The sequence below is a fragment of the Kogia breviceps genome, chromosome 16 (genome assembly GCF_026419965.1).
Source record: "Kogia breviceps isolate mKogBre1 chromosome 16, mKogBre1 haplotype 1, whole genome shotgun sequence".
In the NCBI taxonomy this organism is placed as follows: Eukaryota; Metazoa; Chordata; class Mammalia; order Artiodactyla; family Physeteridae; genus Kogia; species Kogia breviceps.
In genome coordinates, this window is record NC_081325.1 from 50,568,432 (window position 1) to 50,591,517 (window position 23,086).

At 39.5% G+C, this 23,086-nt stretch overlaps 1 protein-coding gene across 50 annotated transcripts in view; it reads left to right on the forward strand.

The window, feature by feature from the left end:
• Window positions 1-23,086, forward strand: part of LMO7 (LIM domain 7) — a 195,654-nt gene that overhangs the window by 150,199 nt on the left and 22,369 nt on the right. For 43 of the 50 annotated variants that reach the window (XM_059042035.2, XM_067016466.1, XM_067016468.1 and 40 more), the window contains 6 exons: window positions 5,888-6,005; window positions 8,113-8,255; window positions 9,559-9,991; window positions 11,691-11,999; window positions 21,126-21,240; window positions 22,300-22,461. In XM_059042035.2, the coding sequence (XP_058898018.1) occupies window positions 5,888-6,005; window positions 8,113-8,255; window positions 9,559-9,991; window positions 11,691-11,999; window positions 21,126-21,240; window positions 22,300-22,461 (1,280 nt within the window). The remainder of the gene's footprint in view (window positions 1-5,887; window positions 6,006-8,112; window positions 8,256-9,558; window positions 9,992-11,690; window positions 12,000-21,125; window positions 21,241-22,299; window positions 22,462-23,086) is intronic. The other 7 variants (XM_067016481.1, XM_067016485.1, XM_067016484.1 and 4 more) reach the window with 1 other exon arrangement.

The window sequence follows — 23,086 nt, forward strand, 5'->3', positions numbered from 1 at the left end:
CCTTCCGTAGACCATTTCAAGATTGCTGCTTGCATAGTACACTATTTGTTTTAAAGGCCGTTCCCCATGCCATTTACTGCCAAGGTAACACAAATAAAGCAAGGTTGTCTGTAAATGGAGACTGATGAATAATGCATGACTTGTCAAATAATGGAAAGTAATACAGATACATCTTCAGAAAACTGAAGTGCATTTTAGACCACTTGCGATCAAAATATATTATTGGGGATTAAAAAAAATTCTCTCAGTTACCAATGTTTTTCTTAAATTGATCTGCAGTGAAAACAAAAAAAGATTTAAATTGGATTGAGTATAGACATTTAATCTAGAATTCGTCTCATGTTTGTAAATGATTATAAACATGAAACAAGTGATATTTCTGGGTGGTCTTCCTCTGGACATCATGTATGTTGTCAAGCTTGGAACACTTACCTGGAAAAAATCATTATTGCTCAACATCCTGTGATGGAAAAATAACTGCCTATAACATGAATGGTTTCTTTTTGGTAAGAACAGGTTAAAGAGAAATGTGCCTCACCTTTTGCAGGCTTAGATTGTTCATTTCTGGCTTGCTATTTATTTGGCATTTAACACTTCTCACTTTATTTTTACTAAGACGCTTTGTATGTGGCAGTCATTTTCTCACATGTGCTTTTGTGTTGCATGATTTGTCTTATGGTTCTGTGACATTTGAAAATTTGGTTACGATGCCTCTTGGCAGAAGCTGTTAATGACAAAGAATTTGTAACGGTATATAGCTATAATTTTGTAATATGATTAACCCATTGAGTCTACTGCCAGTATCAACAGGAAATGAACATTGATTCAAGGTGAAGTTGTAATCACAGACAACTAAGACACTTATATTTTACTTATGGAGTTCTGGCCAAAAAATTCTTTAGAACTCTAAGACACCTAAGACAACAAGGAGGGAAAAACAAAGTTGATGTGAGTTACTTTCTGAAGATTTTGCCCCCAGGGGACATTCAGCAATGTTTGTAGACATTTTTGATTGTCACATTGGGTAGGTTGAGAGGAACGTTGCTACTGGTATTTAGTGCCTTTATAGCCAAAGATACTGCTAAATGTCCTACAGTACACAAGATTGCCCCCTACAATAAATAATTTTCAGGCCCCAAAATGTCAATAATGCAGCTGTAGAGAAACACTGATTTAGACTCTAAACCTATAAAGGAAAAGTCTCTTATGTTATCTTATCATTATAATTTATGGTAATTCTAAAGCCTCTCACCCTGGTTTTAGCATTAATTACTCTTCAGAGAATTCCTACAATTCCTAATGGAAATATATTTAGAGGTGCATAAATAGGTATATTCTTATCTTCCCTTGAAAGTTGGGGACCCCAAACTTAGCATCGTGAAATTTCTGTTTGCCATATAAGGTTATCGGTGATTTTATATTTAGGAAATTTTGCTACATGTTGTTCCTTTTTGATCCCTTAGGTCCTAGATATTCATCTGTAAATTTCCTGAGGTTGAGTTCTAAAAAAATACTCATCGTAACACTAGTCCCTGCACTGTGGGAAAAGAAAATAAGATTTTAGTGATCTTGTTTTATAATCTACTCCCTTTTTCTTAAACTTCCCCTTCTTTCTCTCTTCACCCTACATGCTGTTTTAAAAAAAATTCTATTCAACTGAAAATGCAACATGATAGACCTGTATTTTGGGGGGAAAATCCAAATGCAGTTTTACATTGGAGCTTTTCCAAATAAGGAAAACAAGGGTAAATGAACTGCAAGGGAATTATTTGTCAGTGAATAGTAATTCATTCTACAAAACATTCTAGAGCTGTGTAGTCCTTTCAAGTTTTCCCAGTCTTCCTGGGAGTAGCTCTGGTGCTTATCTCAGTTTGCATAACAACTAGGTGTTATGTGCATTTTAGAGATGTGGAGAAAGAGAAACAGATGCCACAGCTTTCCCAAGGACCTGCAGCTCCTGAGTTGCTAGAATCAGACTAGGGTTCCGTACAATGAGGTAATCCATGGAGACTGCTCGGCAGTTGTTGTTGGCACACAGTAAGCCCTCAGAAGTTTAATATTATGCTGTTAACTCTGATAAGGAAGGAAAGAATTCTTCATGATCTGGCTGAAAGACTCCTTCCTACACTCAAAAAGTTCTCGATTTTATCAGTGTGGCCTGGGCTGACCTCTCTAATTTGAAACTGCTTTGGGAGTTAGTTTTCAGTAGATCTCTAATGATCATATTTGCCTTAATAAGAATAGTTGGTGTATAGCACCAGATGGTTATTGAAACGCCATCAACATAACCTGACCCATTATTTCTCCTAACGACTCCTTCCTGGCTTAGCAGACAAGGAACTGAGACTGAGAAAAGTTAAGTAATGTTAAGTGGGAGTGAAAATTGGTGCTTCTGCTGGGTCTTACTTCCTATCTCATTCTGGTGCCTGGCTCAGCCTGTATGGAATGTGCCAGGCTTTCCAGAGGTAACTTTATCGATCCCAGGGAACACAAGGGGCTCACATTCCTGCCTTCCACAGGGACTTGTCTACTCTTGCCATTGTTTGGCTCACTTTGTTCATATTGGGGGGACCTCCTGTGTGGCAGGCTCTGTGCTTTGGGCTCCCCGGAGGGCGATGCAGCCTTTGCCCAATGGTGATACCGTGTTTTCTGAAAAGACACATGTTAAGGTTTCATAGTGCAGGAGGGTGAGGGCTGAAAGGGTCTGGGCCAGTTGAGACTGTCCAGCCTTCCTTCTACCAAAAGATTACTTAAAATACTTATATTTCCAATTTTGTTCTGGACTTTATGTAACCTCATGTGTTGGGCATCCAGATTCCCCTCATACCTTCATCCTGAAAAAATGTTCTTGTTAGTGAGTCTGTTATTGTATTAGCTCATATAGCCTTATTCTTTGCAATTATGACTTAAGTGAGTTCATATTCTCAAATCATATGACGATTTTTATATAGTCATACCTAGTTAATTATATATGATGTTAACAGCTCAATATATAATTTCATATATGTACTCATATATGTAATTCCTTAATATTCTTGAATAAATCCTATAAAGCTTTCTGTATAAAACTGGGGAGGAGCCACAATTTCTTACAAAATTAGAAACATTTCATAGCTAGTTTATTTTGCATGATTAAATATGCTAAAACATACCTCATTCTTACCACAGATGTTAAATGAGTGTGTCCTGCATGCCTTGTGCTGTGTTCATGTGTTTTCCTTCCAGGCAGCATGTGAACTTGTGAGGGAGGAAAGCTAAACACGCATGCATGCCTGCACACTACATATGACGTAATGCTGAGTGTTCAGTGCCACAAGAATGGTGTAACTAAAGCATCACTTTCTGCAGGAAGACTTTATCAAAGTGGGAGAAGATTATCTAGATCATTAGGACATTTAGGAGCACCTACCAGGGGCTGGGCACTCTTTTAGGTGCTGATGATAGAGCAGCAAACAAATCAGACAAAATTCCTGCTTTATAATCTTACAAGGCGAGACAGGTGATGTGTAAATAATCATACAATTCAGATGGTGATAAATACTATGGAGAAAACGAGAGGGAATGTGAGTCAGGGGAGAGGGGCATTAGCTCTTCTTGTAGGGTGGTCAGGGGAGGAAACCCCGAGGTAACATTTAAGCAGCTGATGGGAAGTGAGAGATAAACCATGTGAATATTCGGTTGAAGAGCATTCCAGGCAGATGGAAGAGCAGGGAGGGAAGCAAGAGGTTGGGCCTGAGCAGGGAAGCCAGTTGGCTGGAACAGAGTGTGTGAAAGGGAGCTCAGTGGGGACAAGAGCAGAGAGGTAGGCAAGGGGCCAGGTAATGTCAGACCTTGAAGGTCTTGGAAGAACCGGCTTTTAACTCAGGTGAGATGGGAAGAAACTTGTGGGTGCTGAGTGGAGCCATGTCATGACCTGAGTGCAATTTCAAAAAAGTCCTTCTGGCTGCTGTGTTGAGAATACACTGTTGTGCAGGAAGGGGTGGAAGCAGGGAGTCCTAATCCGGGCAGGAGATAGGACGGCCTGGATCAGGATGGCAATGGTGGAGGTGGTGAGAAGTGGTTGCCCCTAGATATATTTAGAAGGTAGAGGGACAGGATTTCCTGATGGGATCAGTTATGTATAAGAGAATGAGGAATCTGGGATGCCTTAAAGATCTTTGGCCCATAATATGAAAGGATGCAGTTGGCTTTTATTGAGATGAGGAAGATGTGAGACCATGATTTTGGTCTGTCAAGTTAAGCTTGAATTGCCCGTGAGACTTTTAAGCGGAGAATGAAGAGGAGGTTGCATACACCCAGCCAGACTAGAGTCTTGCAGGGATCCTGAGGGATGAGTGGCATTTTAAACGGCATATATATACTGGTGAAGGGTTTCTAAGTTGGAGGGAAGAGTTCAGGAGAGACCTTCGCTGGATTTGGAGCCTGGGTGATAATTTAAGAAGCTTTTTAAAAAGTCTAGGTAAGAGTTGACTGTGCTCTGATCTAGGGTGTTGGCAATAGAAATGGAAAGAAAAAGACACTGAATAAGAGGACTCGATAACTAGGGAGAGAGAAAGGTGAAAAATGGTTCTTCGGTTTCAAATGTGGGTAATTGGGGGCAGGTAGCATCATTGACAAGAGGAAAAGCAGGTTTGGAGACAAAATGGAGTTTGGCTACCTCAACAGTAACCACGTGTTTAGTAAGTTACCATTTACAAAATCCTTTCTAGGTGTTATTTCCATTGATCCTTTTACGGTGGCCATGCAGAGATGTTTATTTAACAAGCAATTGGAATTGAGTCAGAGAGACTGGTCCTAGGCCATCGATTTGGGGGAGTCATTTGCATGGAGAATGTAATTGAATTCCTGAGCTGGCTAAGGGCAAGCATGTTATTAAAAAAATGTGGTGATGGCAAAATCTTGGGGAAGGCAAACTTAGGGGCTCAAGAAGGAGAGGGAGAGTTACTTAAATAACTGAAAGTAGAGTCAGTTACAATGAAATAAAAATTCTGAAAGCTTGGTAGGAGAGAACATTTTGGGCACCCCACGTTCGAAAGCTCTGTGTCTCTCCCTTCTTCTCTCGTTCCTCCTAGCTGCTACTCAGTATTCAGATCTGACACCTCTCCTTCCGGGAGGCCTCCCTCAGTCTCCCTTCTCTGGTGTAGCTCACCATGCCCTTCTGTGTGCGTGTACAGCACACATGCCTCGTGGGCGGCACCCCACTCTGCTCAAACTACCCTAGCCTGAGCTCTCTGAGACCTAACCCGCAGTACATCCTCACGGCAGGGGTCACGCGTGGACAAAACGAAAGCTGCCTTAACGAAAAGGAGGATTATAATAGAGGCTATATTGTAACTGGCTATTGGAAACCACCTGTGGTCTTTGAGACCAAGCCCAGTGCAGTAGTGGGGCAGATGTTATAGAATCTTTGAGAAGCAGTGGCACATTTATTCCTGGTATTGAACTTGAGGAGAAAATATCAGGTAATCGTTAAATTATTTAATAAGTGCTCAGAAAAGGCAGCCAAACCTTAAAAGATTATCTCTGGGGGAGATAGAAAAATAAAGACAGGTGATTCTACGGACTAATAATTATTTTTTCCTAAAGTAATCTTTTCCTGCGTCGACTACCTAAATATGAACATTGGATTATTTTTTCAGACTTGTTCAGGGTTCATTTAGCCATTTTGTGAAAGAATTCATGCTTGACTAGAGTGCTAGGCTCTTGTTTCTGCGTTTTGGAAAAACACCATTTATCTCTGTAGTGCTATTTCTGTGATATTATCACGAAAGCATCTAGGTAGTACTGCAGAATTTTAGATGGAATTTCCAAATATAAGCCCAACCTTCCAGTTTTACCTTAAATCCGGTCACATGAACCTTGGTTACCATGGGTATTTTTGTCGTAGGAGCAAGTCCATGAGTGATGTCAGCGCAGAGGATGCTCAGAACTTGCGTCAGCTGCGTTACGAGGAGATGCAGAAAATAAAGTCACAGTTAAAAGAACAAGATCAGAAATGGCAGGATGTGAGTATTATTTTTATTGGGAGATGGGGAGCAGGGAGGATGTGTTTCTTTGACTTTTCCTTCTTTAAAAAGAGTCAGTATACTCAGGGATGATTTTCCTTGCTATTCCAGATTTCAGTTCTGTAGAAAATGTGATGTTTTAACCATTTTGGTCTATTACTGCTGTATATCTTAAAGGCCATTGTGTGAAACAGAAGCTGTTTGTCTTCTGATATTTTCTGTGAGTTCTCAAAAATGAGAAGCTGCTTCCGTGCAGTATAGGTAACTTGTTTACTTGCTTTGGTGGTTGAACTTGACGTATGACTGTTGCTGATGCTTATGAAAGGAAAGACTTTGCTCAAGGTTTAGGGAGAACAGGGGAGCAGGGGGTCCAGCTCAGAGACTGGGTATCAGCAGGGAGAGAGGAAAGGGTTCTTAGAGTTAATAGAGGAGGTTTGGGGAGAAATACGAATTATAACTCAGTAATATTTTGGTTGAGAAAGCAGTTACCTAATGTGAATCAAAATTAGGTGTTTTTACAGCGCTGACATATATCCAGATGTCTGTTTGGATAAAGATTTAACCTTTAGTTTTGTCCCCGGCCGAAGGGAACTCTACCCTTTAAAAAAGCGTTAATTGTTTTACACCAAAGGAGTGTAAAGAAATACAATGGATAAACTACACAGAGCAGACCCAAAGAAGTCTGAGGACAACCTTTTGTAAGAGGGTTGAGAGGTAGCATAAACAAAAGGGCTAGAGATAGTAAATCTTAATTTTCCAAGAAGTTAAAGATTACATAATACAGATGAAACCTCTGCCTTGGCTTTGTTTCTAAATTCCAGTTCCTCTTTTATTTGGGAACTCATTTTAATTGTCAAGAAACAGAAATTCAGTGTCAGTTTGCCAAAATACATGAGAACTGAGGCTGAAAATGAGAGGTATGGAGGGTTTATCCCTTAGGTTAAGTCAGATGAAAATTCATGCTGGTTACCCTGTAGGACTTATGTGCGCTGCTTTTGTTCCTTCTGAAAATAGTTCATAAGGATTTCAGGCTGTTTTTTGAAGCAGGAATGGCCGTGTCTGCTCCCAAAGGGTATACACCAAACCTACTTTATGTGCTCTGGGGTTGAGGTTCCTCTCAGTTTGAGAAGCTTACATGAGCTTCTGTCGGGGCTGCAATGCCACTAGGAGTTCTTAGCGTGGGATTTCTCTGTTTTGATGACATAGAAAAGTTGGTACCATCCAAACTGTCTTGACCCCTGGGTGTCAGAACCAGCTTAGGCTGCTAGGACTCATTTTAAAGGTGAATTAGGTTTATGGTCCTGGGATCACCCAGCTAGGTGAGACTTAGGTTCTTGGATGTATGGGAAGCAGATGTCCACTTGTTCCTGTGTGATCCTCCTTACTGCCCTGTCCTTATGGGGAGCTGACCTGCTTTGAAATCACCTACTTGAAGCTGGCTTCCCCATGAAAGCCTTTCCAAACTCCGCCTTCCCCTGCCTGGGATAGAATTGATCACTTTCTCCTTTGGATCCCTACTCTCTCACGCAATCCAATCACACTCATTGCTGGACTTTATTTACCTGTCTGTCTGGCCCTCTAGACTGAGAGTTCCTTGAGGGGAAGTGCATCATTCATCTGTGTGTTTGTGGCCCCCTTGTCTCAAAGTAGGGATTGAACTCCATATTTGTTAAATGTATGCTTCTGTGTTTAGCCATTTTACAATGATGTTTCTCTTCCAGTCTGACTCGTGAAGCATGTCATTTTGTGTAAGAGCCAGATTATTGGAGTGAGATGGAAATGAATTTAAAACAGTTCCTGATCTTTTCTGACCTGGCATCTAATTACAGGCGTTTAGCATTCTTTGTGAAGTGGGCAGTGAGGCAGGCTACCTGGGAAAACAAAAATGGGGTCTATCTTATTAGGTCAGGGCTTTTCGACAGATACATGAGATAAAAGGCTTGGTACAGAAACGCTGGCTATAAAAAGCAAAATTAGGGCACCTTGGCATCAAAGTTCGAGTGAATAGTTTCAGCGACGTAATGGGATCCTCTGGCATGCTCTCACTGCTGGAGAGGGTGTGTAGAAATTCAGGTGTGCCTGTGCTGATGTGATTTTCTTCTGTCAGGACCTTGCAAAATGGAAAGATCGTCGGAAAAGCTACACTTCAGATTTGCAGAAGAAAAAAGAAGAGAGGGAAGAGATTGAGAAGCAGTCGCTTGAGAAGTCTGAGAGAAGATCTAAGACATTTAATGAAATGCTGCAGGACAGGTAATGAGGCTGAATGCATCTCAGGGTTGGAGATACCAGTGTTAGATATTTTGTGTAAGTGTAGTGGGATGTACATGTGCACCAATATTAAACTGTCATCAAATGTGCATAACCTTCGAGCATTTTGCTCTGCATTGAAAAAGCAGAGTATTGCTGTAATAAGTAGTGACTTGGATTAATGAAAGAAATGAGTACTTAAGAGTGGCGTACGTAATTTCTTCATTTTACATTCTATATTCACATGCAGGATTGGCTATATATGCAGAAAATAAACAACATTTTCTCCTTTTAAAGTAAGTTTAGGAATGGAACGGTTGGATAAAACCAGCTCTCACTCTTAACTAAATTGTGTAAAAGTATAGCGAAGTTCTTTTTCATGTCTTCGTGGTGCAACTAAAATTGTATTTTTAAAGGAAGACTATATAAACATCAATGTGAGGGTTTATTTTTTTTCGTTGCAACATAACAGGATAAAGGTCTAATTTAAACTTGCCTGTGGAGCAGTTACTGTGTGAAACCTTGAGATATTTACAGGACAGGGAGAAGGCAAATAGGCTTTAAGGATAATGTCAGAAAGGAAATGTGCTGTCAGGTGAAATTAAGCAGAGCTCCTTTGTCCCCTAGAAGCCAATGGTAAACACAGTTTCATTCACTTAAATGCAACGCAGTTGGCTTGAGAGGTACTCCTTACTAAATGGTAGCCAGTGAGACTGTTTCATCAACCTCTCTATAGACAGGAATGGTGACTCTTAATCTGCAATAATTGTCCATGAAAATTCTATCAAGCTGTATGAAATTATATACTAACTTGATCTTAATGAAAGTCTGAGTCTTTTGTGGTCTTCTGTTTTTACGAAGCTATTATAAATTGTGTACAAGAAAACTCTCAACCCTGTTAAGAAATCCACATCTTTGGAGGGTTCAAATTGGATGTCAATTAGTTATCGTTACAGTGTGTTAATTTTGGAAGCATTATACACTTGTGGATGAAATTTTGAATAATCCCTTATTAAAGTTTTCTTATTTTCTTATTAAAGTCTCTTGACAACTGCATATACTTCAGGGACTTTTTTTTTAACCTCTTTAAGAAAAAAAAGTCAAGCTCTTAATCTTTCTTAGTGTGACATTAAAAAATTTGCATGTATTTATTCTCACATTCTCTTCATATTGTGTTGTTATATGAAGTCAGCAGTCTTTTTGTTCCCACCCATTTTTTTATGTTAATGACCCAAATAACATCTGTCTCTCCACCTCTGTGTGTCAAATGCATAACTTTGTGGTTTTGGCGTTTCTTTCTGCTAAGGGAATCCCCAAATCAGATGTCTACAGTTACATCGAGGAGGAGACTGTATTCTTCTGATGATGGAGTGAATGAAGAAAAGCATCCCCCTATGCTGACTATGTCAGAAGCAAGTTCCCAGAATGAGAGAGTAGAAGAGAAGGGAACCACTTATCCGACGGAAATTCCTAAGCAAGATTCTACAACTTTTGCAAAGAGGGAGGCTACTATCACAGCTGAAGTTCAGCTTCCTTCGAAAAGCCCCATGGAAGAACAACGCCCAATCTCCTTGTCTTCTCAGCATTCACTGAATACACAAATGGAGTTGACTCGAGTTTCAGCTACTCTCCCCAGAAGTTACCAGAAAACTGATGCGGCCAGGTTAACGTCTGTGGTCACACCAAGACCTTTTGGAACTCAGTCAAGGGGAATCTCCTCACTCCCGAGATCCTACACGGTAAACATGTTCCTAGTTCACTTAGTCTGTTTGCCAGCGCAAAATACCGGTGAACTTGTGCAGAGGTTTGAGTTACAGATACTTGATGGGTAAAATGTATATATAACTTGTATATAAAGCAATTGTATTTTTACCAATTTAGATTCAATAGACATTTAATGCTTAAAATATAGCAACGATGCAGAACTGATTAAACTTTAAGTTCAATGAAAGTCGAGCTGATACATTTTAAAAAATAAGTAATCTACATTCTAAGGCAGAGCATTTATTTTTTAGTGTCATATTTTCTCAAATATATCTTTTGTAAAGTATTAGGTTGTACTGTATGAAATTGCCAAGTCAGTTCTTTTTGACCTACAAAACAGCAATTTCATGTGGTTTAACCTAAATATTTTCAGGTGATTATGCACAAAGTTCTATTTTTCCTGATTTCCCACTTCATTAGAACTTGATATATTTGATTGTAGTTATTAAAATGTATCTTCATGGTTCAAAAAATACGTATTTTTATTGGGGTTTTAAAGGGCATAGAATCATTTGCCCTGAGAATGAAGTAGGGCTAAAAGTGAGTGTATTATTTTGAATTATTTAAAAGGAAGCAATACAGTCTTGAGCACATTGGTGTTCAAATCCCTTTTACCTCTGCCAATGAGGAATCCTAAAACTCAAAAATAGAAAAAATTTGATTTAAAAAATTCAAGGTGAGGGAAACCCGCCGAAACTAGCCAGAAAAACCGCTGACCATTATATTAAGTAAATACAGGCATATTTGACAACATAAAAATTAAATTTATATGATAGACACCATTAACGTAGTCCAAAACACAATTTATATAGGCTCAGAAAAATATTAGTAAAATGTATTTTATATATAGGTTTAATATCCCTAAGATTTAAAATGCAAATTGATAAGGAAAGATAAACAGTAGAAAAGTGAATATAGAAAGGAATAGTTCAAGGGAGAGGGAATTTAAATGGTTGGTAACATAAAGTACATAGAGCAAGTCTCATTAGAGCAAAGTCTCATTAGAGCAAAGTCTCATGAGAGCAAGAATGAGGTGTACAACTTTTCACCCATGAGATTGACAAAGATATAAAACATTCAAAACGTCTAGCGTTGGCAAGGATGCAGGGACAGAGGCATTCTCATACATTACTTTGGGAGTGCATTGCTACAATTTTTAAAGATATATAAATAAATAAATAATTATATATATACATATAAATTATATTTCATACTACATACATAAAATATTCTTTGGTCCAGCAAGTCTACTTTTGGGAATCTATGCTATAAAAATAAACATGCTGGTTATAAAGAGATGTGCAGTATTTTTGGTACACTTTAAATGAAATTGAGTGCATATCAAATGAATAAATTGTAGAGACCCATAGTGTGAAGTATTCAGTTGATCTAGTTTAGATTTCTGTCTGTTGACCTGGAGTGATGTAGACGGTCAAAGCAAGTTTCAGAGGTCTGTTTATAAAATAAACACTTTCGTAAAAAGTAACGACTCCTACCACTTCATACATACAGATCTGTTAGTGTGAAAGAACATGCTCCAAGCTTTTAGTAGTAGTTACTTTGCTTTGGGAGGTATATATTACTTTCATTACTTTAAAGTATTCATTTAATGTATACGTTTTTTAAATAGAAATCTAACAGAATACGAAGTTTAAAATGGTGTTTCCTATTTAGATGGATGATGCTTGGAAGTATAATGGAGACGTAGAAGGCATTAAGCGAACCCAAAGCAGTTCAGTCAGCATCTCTGTGCAAAGACCTGACACGAGCCAGCTTGAGTCCAGGTCATCCAGCGAAAGAGAGGCAGCAGCATCCAGAGAAAGTGTGATGAGGCTGCTCTCTCCTACACCCGCCTTCTCATCTCCTTCCCAGGGCCAGGCTGCCACTTCAAAAGACACATTATCTTCCACATCTAGCCCTGATTTGACGTCTGAGCTTGGAGAAGGGAGAAGCTCACCACAGACAGAGGTCTCCAGATCACAGGTGAGTTTGGGAAGGCTTTTTAATCACCTGCCTCCCAGAAACATAAGTATTTAAATCAGGAAACCACGTTTCTAACCTCTAGGCACTACAGTCTGAGCTGATAATACAGAAAACGACATTGCACTTTATTTGTAACAGATCTTGGAGGAAGTAGATCTCTTCCAACTCTGAGTTGATGGGTCCAGATGACCCTTGTGATATGGGTGTATGGAGACTTTTTGGACCAGTCTCCCTGGAGTTGGCTGGCTTTGCTCTCTAGTCCCCACTTCACCAGCTGTTGCCTTGCACTGTTAGCACTCAGTAGTCCGCGTTCAGGTGCAGGAGTCACTCAGGAGGTTTTAGATGCAGGTCTAAGAGAAAATGGGTAATAAAAGCCCCTTCTCAGGGAAGTGAACTGACCACAAGGAGAAACTGGTACACATGAGAGGGGCTGGCCACTAAGGACAGGGAACTTCTTTCTCTACCATATGAAAAGTCTAGTGACTTTCGATACTGATTTGTACTTTGAGAAGCCTAGGATTTTGTACCACTCCTTGTCTTTTAAGGGGAATATTGAGCCTTAGTTACAGTATGACAATTGCATTCTTTAACATTTGGAGTCCAAATAAAATATACCATCAGATGAAGAAGGACTGGGGGCATTTGTAGTTTTTCCTACTTAAAATCCCACAGATGACTTTAAGAGAATTATTAGGTAATGAATGTTCTTTTAGTTATGTTTTACACATAGGCTAAAAAGTTGTTGCTTGTCTAGAGAACAGAAAGAAGCTTTTCTCTTTTAGAGAAAAACCTTCAATAAGCAATTTGATAGTTGTATGAACCCCTTAGTGTGGAGATGCTTTTATGGTTCTGTGGCTTAGTCTAGCATTTTCTGATGCCTTACTAGAGTGTATATTTTTCCCAAGGCACAACATTAAGTATATAACTTGGCCCAAGTTATATTAATGAAATATCTTTGTGTAAAATATGATACAGCATATTTTAATATCGTTAGTTTTTATTAGTACAGGAAAGCTTCACAAGTTTAAAGTAAGCTTTTTTTCTTTGTGATTATAAAGTACTCTGTGCTTGAGAAGACTTGGAAATGCAGGGAAACATACATAATAAAAATGACTTGGTAATCCCATCATTTAGAGATATTCTGTAGCATTTAGACATATTTCTTTCAGTTTTCCCATGTATATTTACAAACATATCTAAATCCAGTCTCTTCAGGTTGCTAAAATCATTGGTAGTAAATTATTTTTTTAACTTCACTTTTAAAGAATTGGGAATACGTAATTAGCATCATAAGCCTCCGTGGATGAGAACAGTAGCCTCTGGTATACTTGGGGAACGTAAGGTACCCGTGGATGAATAATAAAGAGAGAAGCAAGGTGTCTTTTGTTTTATGGACTTGCCTGTTTGCCTTCGTCTTTTCAAATAGCAAATCCCACGAAACAGCCTGATTATTGTACTGTGTGCTCAGTGGTGGTAACTCCTTCAGGGTGGCAGTTGACTAGCTGCATCAGTGGATTAAGAAAAAGAGGCTAAGTGTGGGTGTGGCTTCCAGGTTAGAGCAGTTCAGAGGAACGTGAGTTAACGTGGCGTGGTTTCAGGTTTTATCATTAGTGGATTTATGCTCTTTAGTCACCCAACTTGAAATGGAATGCTACCGGGCAAAATTAGGCTTGACTTAATAAGTGGAGCAATTGGAATTCTTGAACAGATGTATATATCATATGGTGACTTGCCTATCCCTGAGATGTTTGGTGTGTCCACTTCTGCATTCCGAGGAAAGTAGCTTATGTAGCATCACCCTGCTCTTGTCACTGAGAAGGAGCTTACTGACTTGGGAAAAGGGCTGGGAATGCACAGAACAGCCTAGGACCAGTATGGCCAGGGCATATGCAACACTCCTCCAAACCACCTAATTCTAGGAGTTCAGAGTACAGAAAAATATAAAAAATGGTGTCTGGCTGAACATCTAGATGTCTTTCTCTTTTAGTTGAAGCGTACTTGATTGACAATATTATATTAGTTTCAGGTAGACGTCTTGGTAGCTTTGTAAAAGATCGTTCTTCAGGTCCTCTTCCTTACTCACACCTGTGCTGGCAGTGTCCTTTCATTTCTTCCTACAGCATCTCGCTTGATGTTGTTACCCTTTTCTATCCCTGCTTCAGCTACCCTAATACCAGCCCTTTCGCTCATCCGTGCAAACACTTTGTAAATAGTCACGTCTTTGTGCATTCTACACAAGGCTGGCACCAGATTAGTTTGCATGATGCCAGGCTGGACTGGGTAGTTTCTCTGCTTCAGAGCCCCCAGTGGTCTGTTCAGTGAAGTTCAAAGCACTCAGGGGAACACCGAGGTCTCCATGACTGTTCCCAAACTCCCTTTGTGGCGCCAAAACGGCTAATGTTTACTGAGTAGCTGCTGTGCCGACCAGGCTTCGCAAGGCATTATTTTATTTAATCTTCACAGTGACCCTCTTATTGCTGTTTTGTAGCCATGAAAATTGAGGCATGAAGCGGTCGTGTTACTGGCCCAAGGCCATGCAGCATACCGAGTGGTGGAGTCAGGATTTGAACTCAGTTAGTTTGTCTCAGGATTGCCTACACTGCCCTGTGTTGTGAGAAAGAGAGTGGAAGTAGGTGATATCTAGCCACATGAGACTGCTTGATTTTTCTGAAACATACGCTATACTTTCATGAGCACATCATATATATTTTTATTCTTATTGTTGCCCTATTTAAAAATGTTCATTTCACCCATCTCTGTATTTTGAAGTCCTCCTGTTCCTTCAAAGCACAGGAGGGTCGTTTCCTTCCTGTATCAAGAGATCGCCTCCCCCTTGTTGGAACTGAACTTCCTACCCTTGCAAGTTTCATTCACTGAATGTTTCCTTTTCCATATGTTGGTTTCTCCTTCACTGGTATTGTTTATACCCTCCATAGCCTTTACCCCTAGTTGGCACTTAAGTATTTACTGACTTGAATTGCATTCAAGGCCTTGATTCCTAGACTGAAGTATGAACTTGATTCAGCAGGTAATTTAGATCTTTATAGGTTCTTTAAGATTAAGGGGTGTTTTAGGAATGTGAGCACTGTGATGCTATATAGAATTATTTTAAGGAGGCGAAATCTGGGGGCAGAGATGGGCTGGGAGCCTCTCACAGAATTGTGGTAAGAAGGGAGTTCACGGCATAAAGAAGCAAAGACTTAATAGGGAAGAACTTAAATGACTTCATTTTAAAATCTGCCCAGGAATTTCTTTCTCACCTCCATTGCTGGTCTGGAGTTCTGTTTCTCACTCTTCCCTTTTCTCACAGACTTCTCTTATGGTACTGCTTCTTTTCCAGCCTCCCCTGCCAATGTGGGCTGCCAGGGCAATTCTTGGGGCACCCAAGCAAGGGGAGGCAGTGGGGCTCCGAGAGTCCTCCACCCCACTCCAACTGCCTCGCAGATGTGCCTTTCCCCCCAGATTGGTGTTGCATACAGGGTTTGGTTTGGTTTTGTGTTGTCCAAGCCCTCTGCACCCAGATCTCATCCAAATCCACATTTCAGGACCTTTGCCCCAGATTTTTAAATCAGAACCCAGAAATAGGATGATACGTGTGGAAGGAAGGAAGCTTTTTACACTTCCTAATGCCCAAGTCTACGAGAGTACCTCTTTTAAGCGTAGCCAGGGTTTACCTTATCACATCTTCCTCCTGTGCATTTTACCTGCTTGTCACCTTCACTAGACCCCTACCCTATCTCAGGGTAGGAAGCAAGCCTCTTGTGCTCACTGTTAGTACGGTGCCTGGATCTGTAATTATACTTTGAATGCCGACCGAGTTCTATTAGCTTTAGAGCTACGTGCGTTAGAGTTAAATAGGATTTTCTTTAGTCGATCTGGAAACTGCCTAACCAGCATATATTACCATGTATAACATGGGAAAAAGAAGATAATTACTGGGCACCAACCATGTGACTTGGCACCTTTTAAATGTTTCATTTAATTCTCTCAATAACCTAGCAAAGTAGGTGGTATTATCCTCACTTTCACCAGTGAAATACTTGAGAATTGAAAGTTATGTAACACGCCCCAGGCTAGTTAAGTGCTTAGGCCACATTTGCAACTTCTCTGACCCCAATTTTGTTGGAAATGTGACATGCTTAAATTTGAGAACTGCCTTAAAACACCAAATGTTGACTTAATTTAACTTCGCCATGTCTCTAGAATTTTAGAGCCAATATGGACTGAAATATCTTCTGGTTCATGAAGAGAAAATCATTCTTAAAATTATTTTGAGGAAGGGTAGATATTTATCAAAACTTACCCAAACTGAATCTAATTCTGAGGTGCAGACTTCAAACTGTACCCAGCAGGCCATAAGGAGTTACCAGCAATTTTAAAACAGGGTATGATATAATAATTGGTATTTTCTGTAACTAAAGTTCTGGTAGATGTGAGCAAGATGGGGGGAAAGAAGGGCTGGAGGCGAGAGAGCCATTTAGGAGGTGACCCACAGCAATTTAGAGGGGAAACCATGACCTGAGTTATGATGAGAGCCTGAAGGAGAATGGAAGGATGGGATGGTTCCAGATAGATTTATGGCTTGTGGACTTGCTAACACTTTATTAAGTGCACGTGTGTTGTGGTGCTTGGGAGACCATTGTGTAGAGGTGGGGTGGGGGGCACTTAGGGGAAGGAAGGAGGAAGAGGCCCAGAAAGAACCTGATGTTTCTAGCTTGGGTATCTGGTTAGACAGTGATGGGATTAACCAATATGTGAAAAACAAGAGGTGGAAGAGCAGGTTTGGGGAGGAAGATAATGAATTTAATTCTGAGTATGTTGGGCTTAGATAGTAGTTGATGACAATGCATGAGGTTTACTCAGGAAAACATGAGGTCAAGAAGGTGGGAGACTGACTAGGGGTGAAGAAGAGCAACAAAAAGAAAATAGAATAAAGAGGAACACACTAATGAAACTGAGAAGTGGCCAGAGGGATAGGGGAAAAAGGCAGGAGAAAGTGGAATAATGGGTGACTTAGAAGACCGTTTCCTGTCAGCAAGAACAGTTCGTAGTGCCTGATGGGATGAGGGCCGAAAATGGATTTGGTAGGTAAGAGCTAAGCTGGGGAATGGATTGGGTCAAGTGGTAGAGCTGGAAACACCACCTGCTTCTTTGGAACGGATAATGGAGAGGGGAAACAAGTAGGTATAGACGCATCTTTGGTGAAGGAGAGTAGCTCCAGTGCCAGAGCTGCACCATGAGTTGAGGGCTACTCACTATGTTCTCATTCCACTAAGACCTTGAAAAAAAGAAACTAAAGAGCCATGTAACAAAAACCAAAGATTATATATTTCCTCTGCTATTTATGATTTTACAGCCTGGATCTACTTTCAGTGTTATTTGGTTTTATCAACTTAAGTAGGCTTTCTTTAAGGGAACATGTTTATCTAATTGAAAAAGTTTGAGGAGAATAGCCATCTGGTTGACCTTGTTGTTTATTGATTCCCATCTGTGTTGATACGAGAATCTTAATTCATCAGATCTCATAAAAATAAATCTTACCATTGCTGTGCCAGATCACCAAGTCATTGTTTAAAAATCTCAGATTTAAGTGTATATTTCTGTTTAAATTGTACCTAAATTGAGGGAAGTTATTTTTATTTTAGATGCTGATATATTGGTAACTGTATTTTATCTTTCCCAGAATAGGCAACTGTAACCACTTGGGATAGTTTGTTATCAGTCATTAAGAATCTAGATTTCTCCCAATAATTTATATTCCTGGTTCCATCCAGTTCAAAAGGAAATTCCCACAGTGTCATCTTCTGAAACATGGACCCTTTGTAGAATACTCACATGGCATATATCTTGCAAGGAAAAATAAGGAAGTAGAAATCCTAATCATTGTTGAATAGTTTATGCTTGACTATCATTATAGATATATTCACCTGCAAAGAGTCTCAAGGATAATTTAATTCAAGACCCCAGGATTCCACAGAGATGCCAGAGAGACCGTCATGGGGGGGAGGCCATGCAAGAGGGGCCTCTGGGGCCCTTTCCCTGAACTGCCGCCACCTATTTTAATGTTTTCTGTGGTGCGGGAGGGAGATGGTCTGCATTGGAAGATAGGGTTTTGAAAATAGAAAGCTTTAAAATTAATGTCACTGTGAGAGAAAATTCTCTGGCAGGCTCAGTGACATGCCTGAGGCCACCTGGCTGTTGACAGAAATAGTCCTGTAATTGCTCACATGGTTCTCTCTCCTTTGCCTGTGTGCACTCCCAGGACCCATGTAACAGGCTGCCAGGCTGTAGCCACAGTAAGGCTGACCTCCTCTATTAACTATTTCAGAGAGGTGGTTATCTGCCTTTTTATTATGTTCAAGTAGAAATTTTTCTCCAAGGTAAGAGCAGTCCTTTGGAGGACAGTTCTTCTGGTCTAATACAATTGTGACACTCTGCCATCTAGAGCTTAAGCTCATTGTCTTTTATCCTATGTTTGGTGGAAAAGGGTAACGTTCACTTGCTCTCTCCCACAAAATATTCTTTTTTTTTTTTTTTTTTTTTTTTGCGGTACGCGGGCCTCTCACTGTTGTGGCCTCTCGCCTTGCGGAGCACAGGCTCCGGACGCGCAGGCTCAGCGGCCATGGCTCACGGTCCCAGCCGCTCCACGGCACGTGGGATCTTCCCGGACCGGGGCACGAACCTGCGTCGCCCGCATCGGCAGGCGGACTCTCAACCACTGCGCCACCAGGGAAGCCCCTACAAAGTATTCTTTATTGTAGTGTGAAACTATTTATTAAAACTCCATCCTGTCTCTTATTCTTCAAGATAAAAAATACCTCAATGAGTGTCTTGGAATTTCTAACCCATCATTTGTCTCTGTGCCCTTATATAGCAATAGATTCTGCACTCTAATTGGCTTTAGGTCAGAATTTGGCGGGGGGAGTAGAGTGGGGTAAAAGTGGTGAAGATGACTGTTTATTTTCATTGAGTCATCTCTAATTTAAGTGTGTGGTGGTTTTGGTTAAGGAGTAGAACTAACCAGTAATTTTTTCTATTCATAGCAGAGTTTTGGTATACTCTGGAGATTGGTATCCATCAGGCTGATCATTAATGACTGTTCTCACTATCTACATCTGGGTTCCCATATTTTAACTGCTTTATGTGATGTCTGATGAAAACGTTTCTATATTATTAGCTACAATTTTTTTCTTAAAAAATTCCATACCCACTTTGAAGAGTCAGTAATTATTTCTTCAGAGCAAGGACCATGCCTAATTCATCTTTATTCCCCAAGTGTTTTATGCAGAACAGATGCACAATAAATGTATGTTGAACAAATGAGTAAGTGTGTATTGTTACAACACTTATTGCTCATATCCATATAATACAGTAAGTTCTTGATCCTTTATTCAGTGCCTTCCTTGTCTTCCTTCTAATTCTTATATAATATCACAGTGTTTGTTAGAATATAGTCACTTAGATTTCAAACTTGTTCTAAAGGTAGAAAAACTTATGAATTGCCCTGTTGCTCCTAGGTCTGGATTTAACTGCTAAATTAAAATAGAGGAGTTATAGGCCTTTTTCTGGGAAGTAAAGTGGCTTTAGGAAGAATTTTTCTTTTTAAACAGTTAAGTCTAAGTTCTTGATAATTATGAATCAAAGAACTGGAAACACTAGTCTGGGAAACACATGCTAAAACTTATGTCTGCTGTTTACCCAAAACAAAAAAAATGTAAATTATGGAAGTTAATTAAATTTTTCACAGACCTAGTATACTGTAAAACTTAAAATATTTGTTTTGGAAAATGGCCTAAGAAAGTCCATGAAACTGAGAATTTGTGGCTGCGGACTATAGGGATGGAGATGAAAATAGAGGTCTGCCTGTTGTCCAAGTTCAAGGGCCTGCGGGCTGTTGTTACTCCAAGGAGGTTGTGGCCTGGAGCTCAGGGTGTCTCAGTGGGGCCCTCTTGGCATCTTAGTGGTGGTTCCTCGGGCATGACCCAGTTCTGCATTTTGTAGCATATGTAGCAGCTCTGCCTTTACTGCTCAATCTTCATGCAGCAGTAGGACAAGCAAAAATGCCAAACTTTCAGATACCCATTCGGGGGTGGTACCAGTCCTAGATGAGTGATTCTGGTAGCTGAATTTTGTGTCTATGAACCCCTCAAAATTATTTGGCTAAATATATTGAATGTTGGAGGTAGTTTAAGTATTGTGACATTTTAAAAATAAATGATTTAAATCTTCTTTGCATTTTCAAAGATGCCATTTTATCACAATGTATTTGAGAGATAGTGTGTACATTTTAAAGGTATGCATGTTAATTTGATACACTTGTATATTGTCATGTGATTGCTGTTGTAGCGATAATTAACATCTCTCACATTACATCATTATCCTTTCTTTTCAGTGGTTGGAAGTTCTAGTCTCTTAGCAAATTTCATTATAATAAGATATTGTTTATATTCACAGTACTGTGTATTAGATCTCTAGGGCTCATTTACTATTCACTGCAAGTTTGTACCCTTAAACAACATCTGTCCTTGTCCCCTCACCCCCATCCCCTGGTAACCACCACTTTACTCCCTGTTTTATGAGTTTGGCTTTTAGACTACACGTATAAGTGATATCATACGTACTTGTCTTCCTCTGTCTGACTTACCTCACTTAGAATAACGTGCTCAACCTTCACCCATATTGTCACAGATGGCAGGATGTCCTTTTTCTCATGGCTGAATTCCATTGTGTGTGTGTGTGTGTGTGTGTGTACACACACACACACCACATCTTCTCACTCAGCTTCATTCCTGGGTAATAAAAAATGGTCTGTAACGTAGACCCAACTGTATGGTGGGCAAAAGCCTAAGCTTTATCAATATAAATCAACTGATTTATAGTATGCACGTGAAGAAAAATATCTATGGATATGAAGATTTCCCTGATTTTAGCAGCAAAATAATAAACTCAGAGATATTTATGTAAATGAAGGTTTTACCAAACCCAAGGGGAAAAGAATGAAGCTTCCGGTTTATCATGAAATAATTCAAGTGTACCTTGCGTGCAGCCTCCCTTCTTTCACGGATAGACTTTCCTCCATGTGGGTGCCAGGGACACTTGATCTCACCGTTTCATGTTTGTTTTCAGGATCAGTTCAGTGATATGAGAATCAGCATAAACCAGACGCCTGGGAACAGCCTTGACTTTGGATTTACAGTAAAATGGGATTTTTCCAGGATCTTCGTAGCATCAATCGAAGCAGGTAAATCATAGATTGAGCTCTACGGAAGTTTCTTCTCCTTTGTTGTCCTGTGCTGTTCAGAAAGCCCCCACAGAAATTAGTTGATTTGATAGAGGAGGAGAAAACACATGTGAAAAATGCAGCAGTAAAGTGAAGAGACGCGTCCTCTTCCTAGAGACTGATAGTTGGAGTTACAAATTACATATTGTTTGATCTTGCCTCGTTAATTTTAGTTTTGAAGAGTTGTAATTTTGTGACTTTTACAGACTTCATTTATCAAAATTTTAGGCTTAATATTTGGGAATACTAACAAACAATGCTAAATTGAAGATCCAGAAAGAACTTTCCCTGATCATTTGTGTTTGTGATGGATACATAGGTGCTATATAATCAGTACTTTCTGAGCGTCCTAATGTATCTATTGCCCAAGGACTCCTGAGGATGCTTTGGGACTTTTACAAAAGCACTGCCCCTCCTCCACCAAATCAAGCCCAGAAACTCTTAGCAAAATATTACAAGACCTAAAATTAAAATGAAAGCTATTGTGTTTATGAGGAAGGAGTTCCTCATTTACATATTTTAGCTATATAAAAATGCATGTGAACTCTGGTTATTTCTTTGAAATTTCAAGGCTGCTTTAATTAGGTAATGGTAAGTAGTAATTTAAGCCATTTTAAGCGGCCCTGTTTTTTTCTCCATTCTAGACTGCATTTGGCTTTGGAAGCTCAGCTAAAGCGGAATATATATTTCACATTTTTAATTTAAAAATAATTTAAAATTTTCTTCTTAGGAGGTTAATAAAGAAATTTTATTGAACAGATTGGTTTATCATTTCTCTTTAAACGTTAAGGAAGATACATTCTGTAGGATTAAAAATGCCTTTGGTTGCTTTGTAATGTTGTAGCTACTCAAATATTTGATAACTTTAAGAAATTTTGTGACTCCTCTGCACCTGAAAAAATATGAGAAATGATTAGGTGAGATTAAGAAGTCATTTTTTCTCTTAATTTAAATAAGCAGTGACTAGTAGAACATGTTTTTATTTTTTATTGGTAGTTTAATTTATTTTGCTTTATTTAGGTAGCCCAGCAGAATTTTCTCAGCTACAGGTAGATGATGAAATTATTGCTATCAACAACACTAAGTTTTCATACAAGGACACAAAAGAGTGGGAGGAAACCATGGCTAATGCTCAGGAAACTGGAAACCTAGTAATGGATATCAGGCGCTATGGAAAGTCTGGTGAGTTGGTTATACCACCGTGTTTGGCTTTCTAAATTGGGAACTGGTCTTTGGCAAGTGGTTATAACAGCTTGCTTCAATAACACTTTCTTCTCTCTTCGTTTCACTTTTTTATTTTTTGGCTTAAAGATGTTTTGTGGTTATGTCGAGACAAGTCTTGAATGATGTTTCTTTGGATGTTCTGTCTGAAAGCTTTTAACTAGCAAATTTACTGAATTCTGCATTATTTATTGACTGATCTATATGCTGGACTGGCTTTGAATGCACATATCAGCTGAAGCTCTTGTAATTATATCTGCATTTGGAAGTCATATGATGGTGTTGAATATTAAGAATTATACCATGGTTTCACTTCCTCTACAGCATCATGACTGTAACTGGTATAAGAGAGAGCACATTAGGTCAATATCCCAGTTGTTCATTCTCGAAGAACTTTCGATGTACATTTCATTATTGTGTTGCTTAATTGTTGACGTTAGATGGGGAAGGGTGTTAAGCCTTCCCAGACCTACCAACTTATGATATCAAAATATAATGCCCAGTCCTGGTTTACAGAAAGATTCAGCAAATTTGCCGGTCTTTTCACTATTAACATGTTCTAACCCTCTGTTTTGGGAAGGTGATC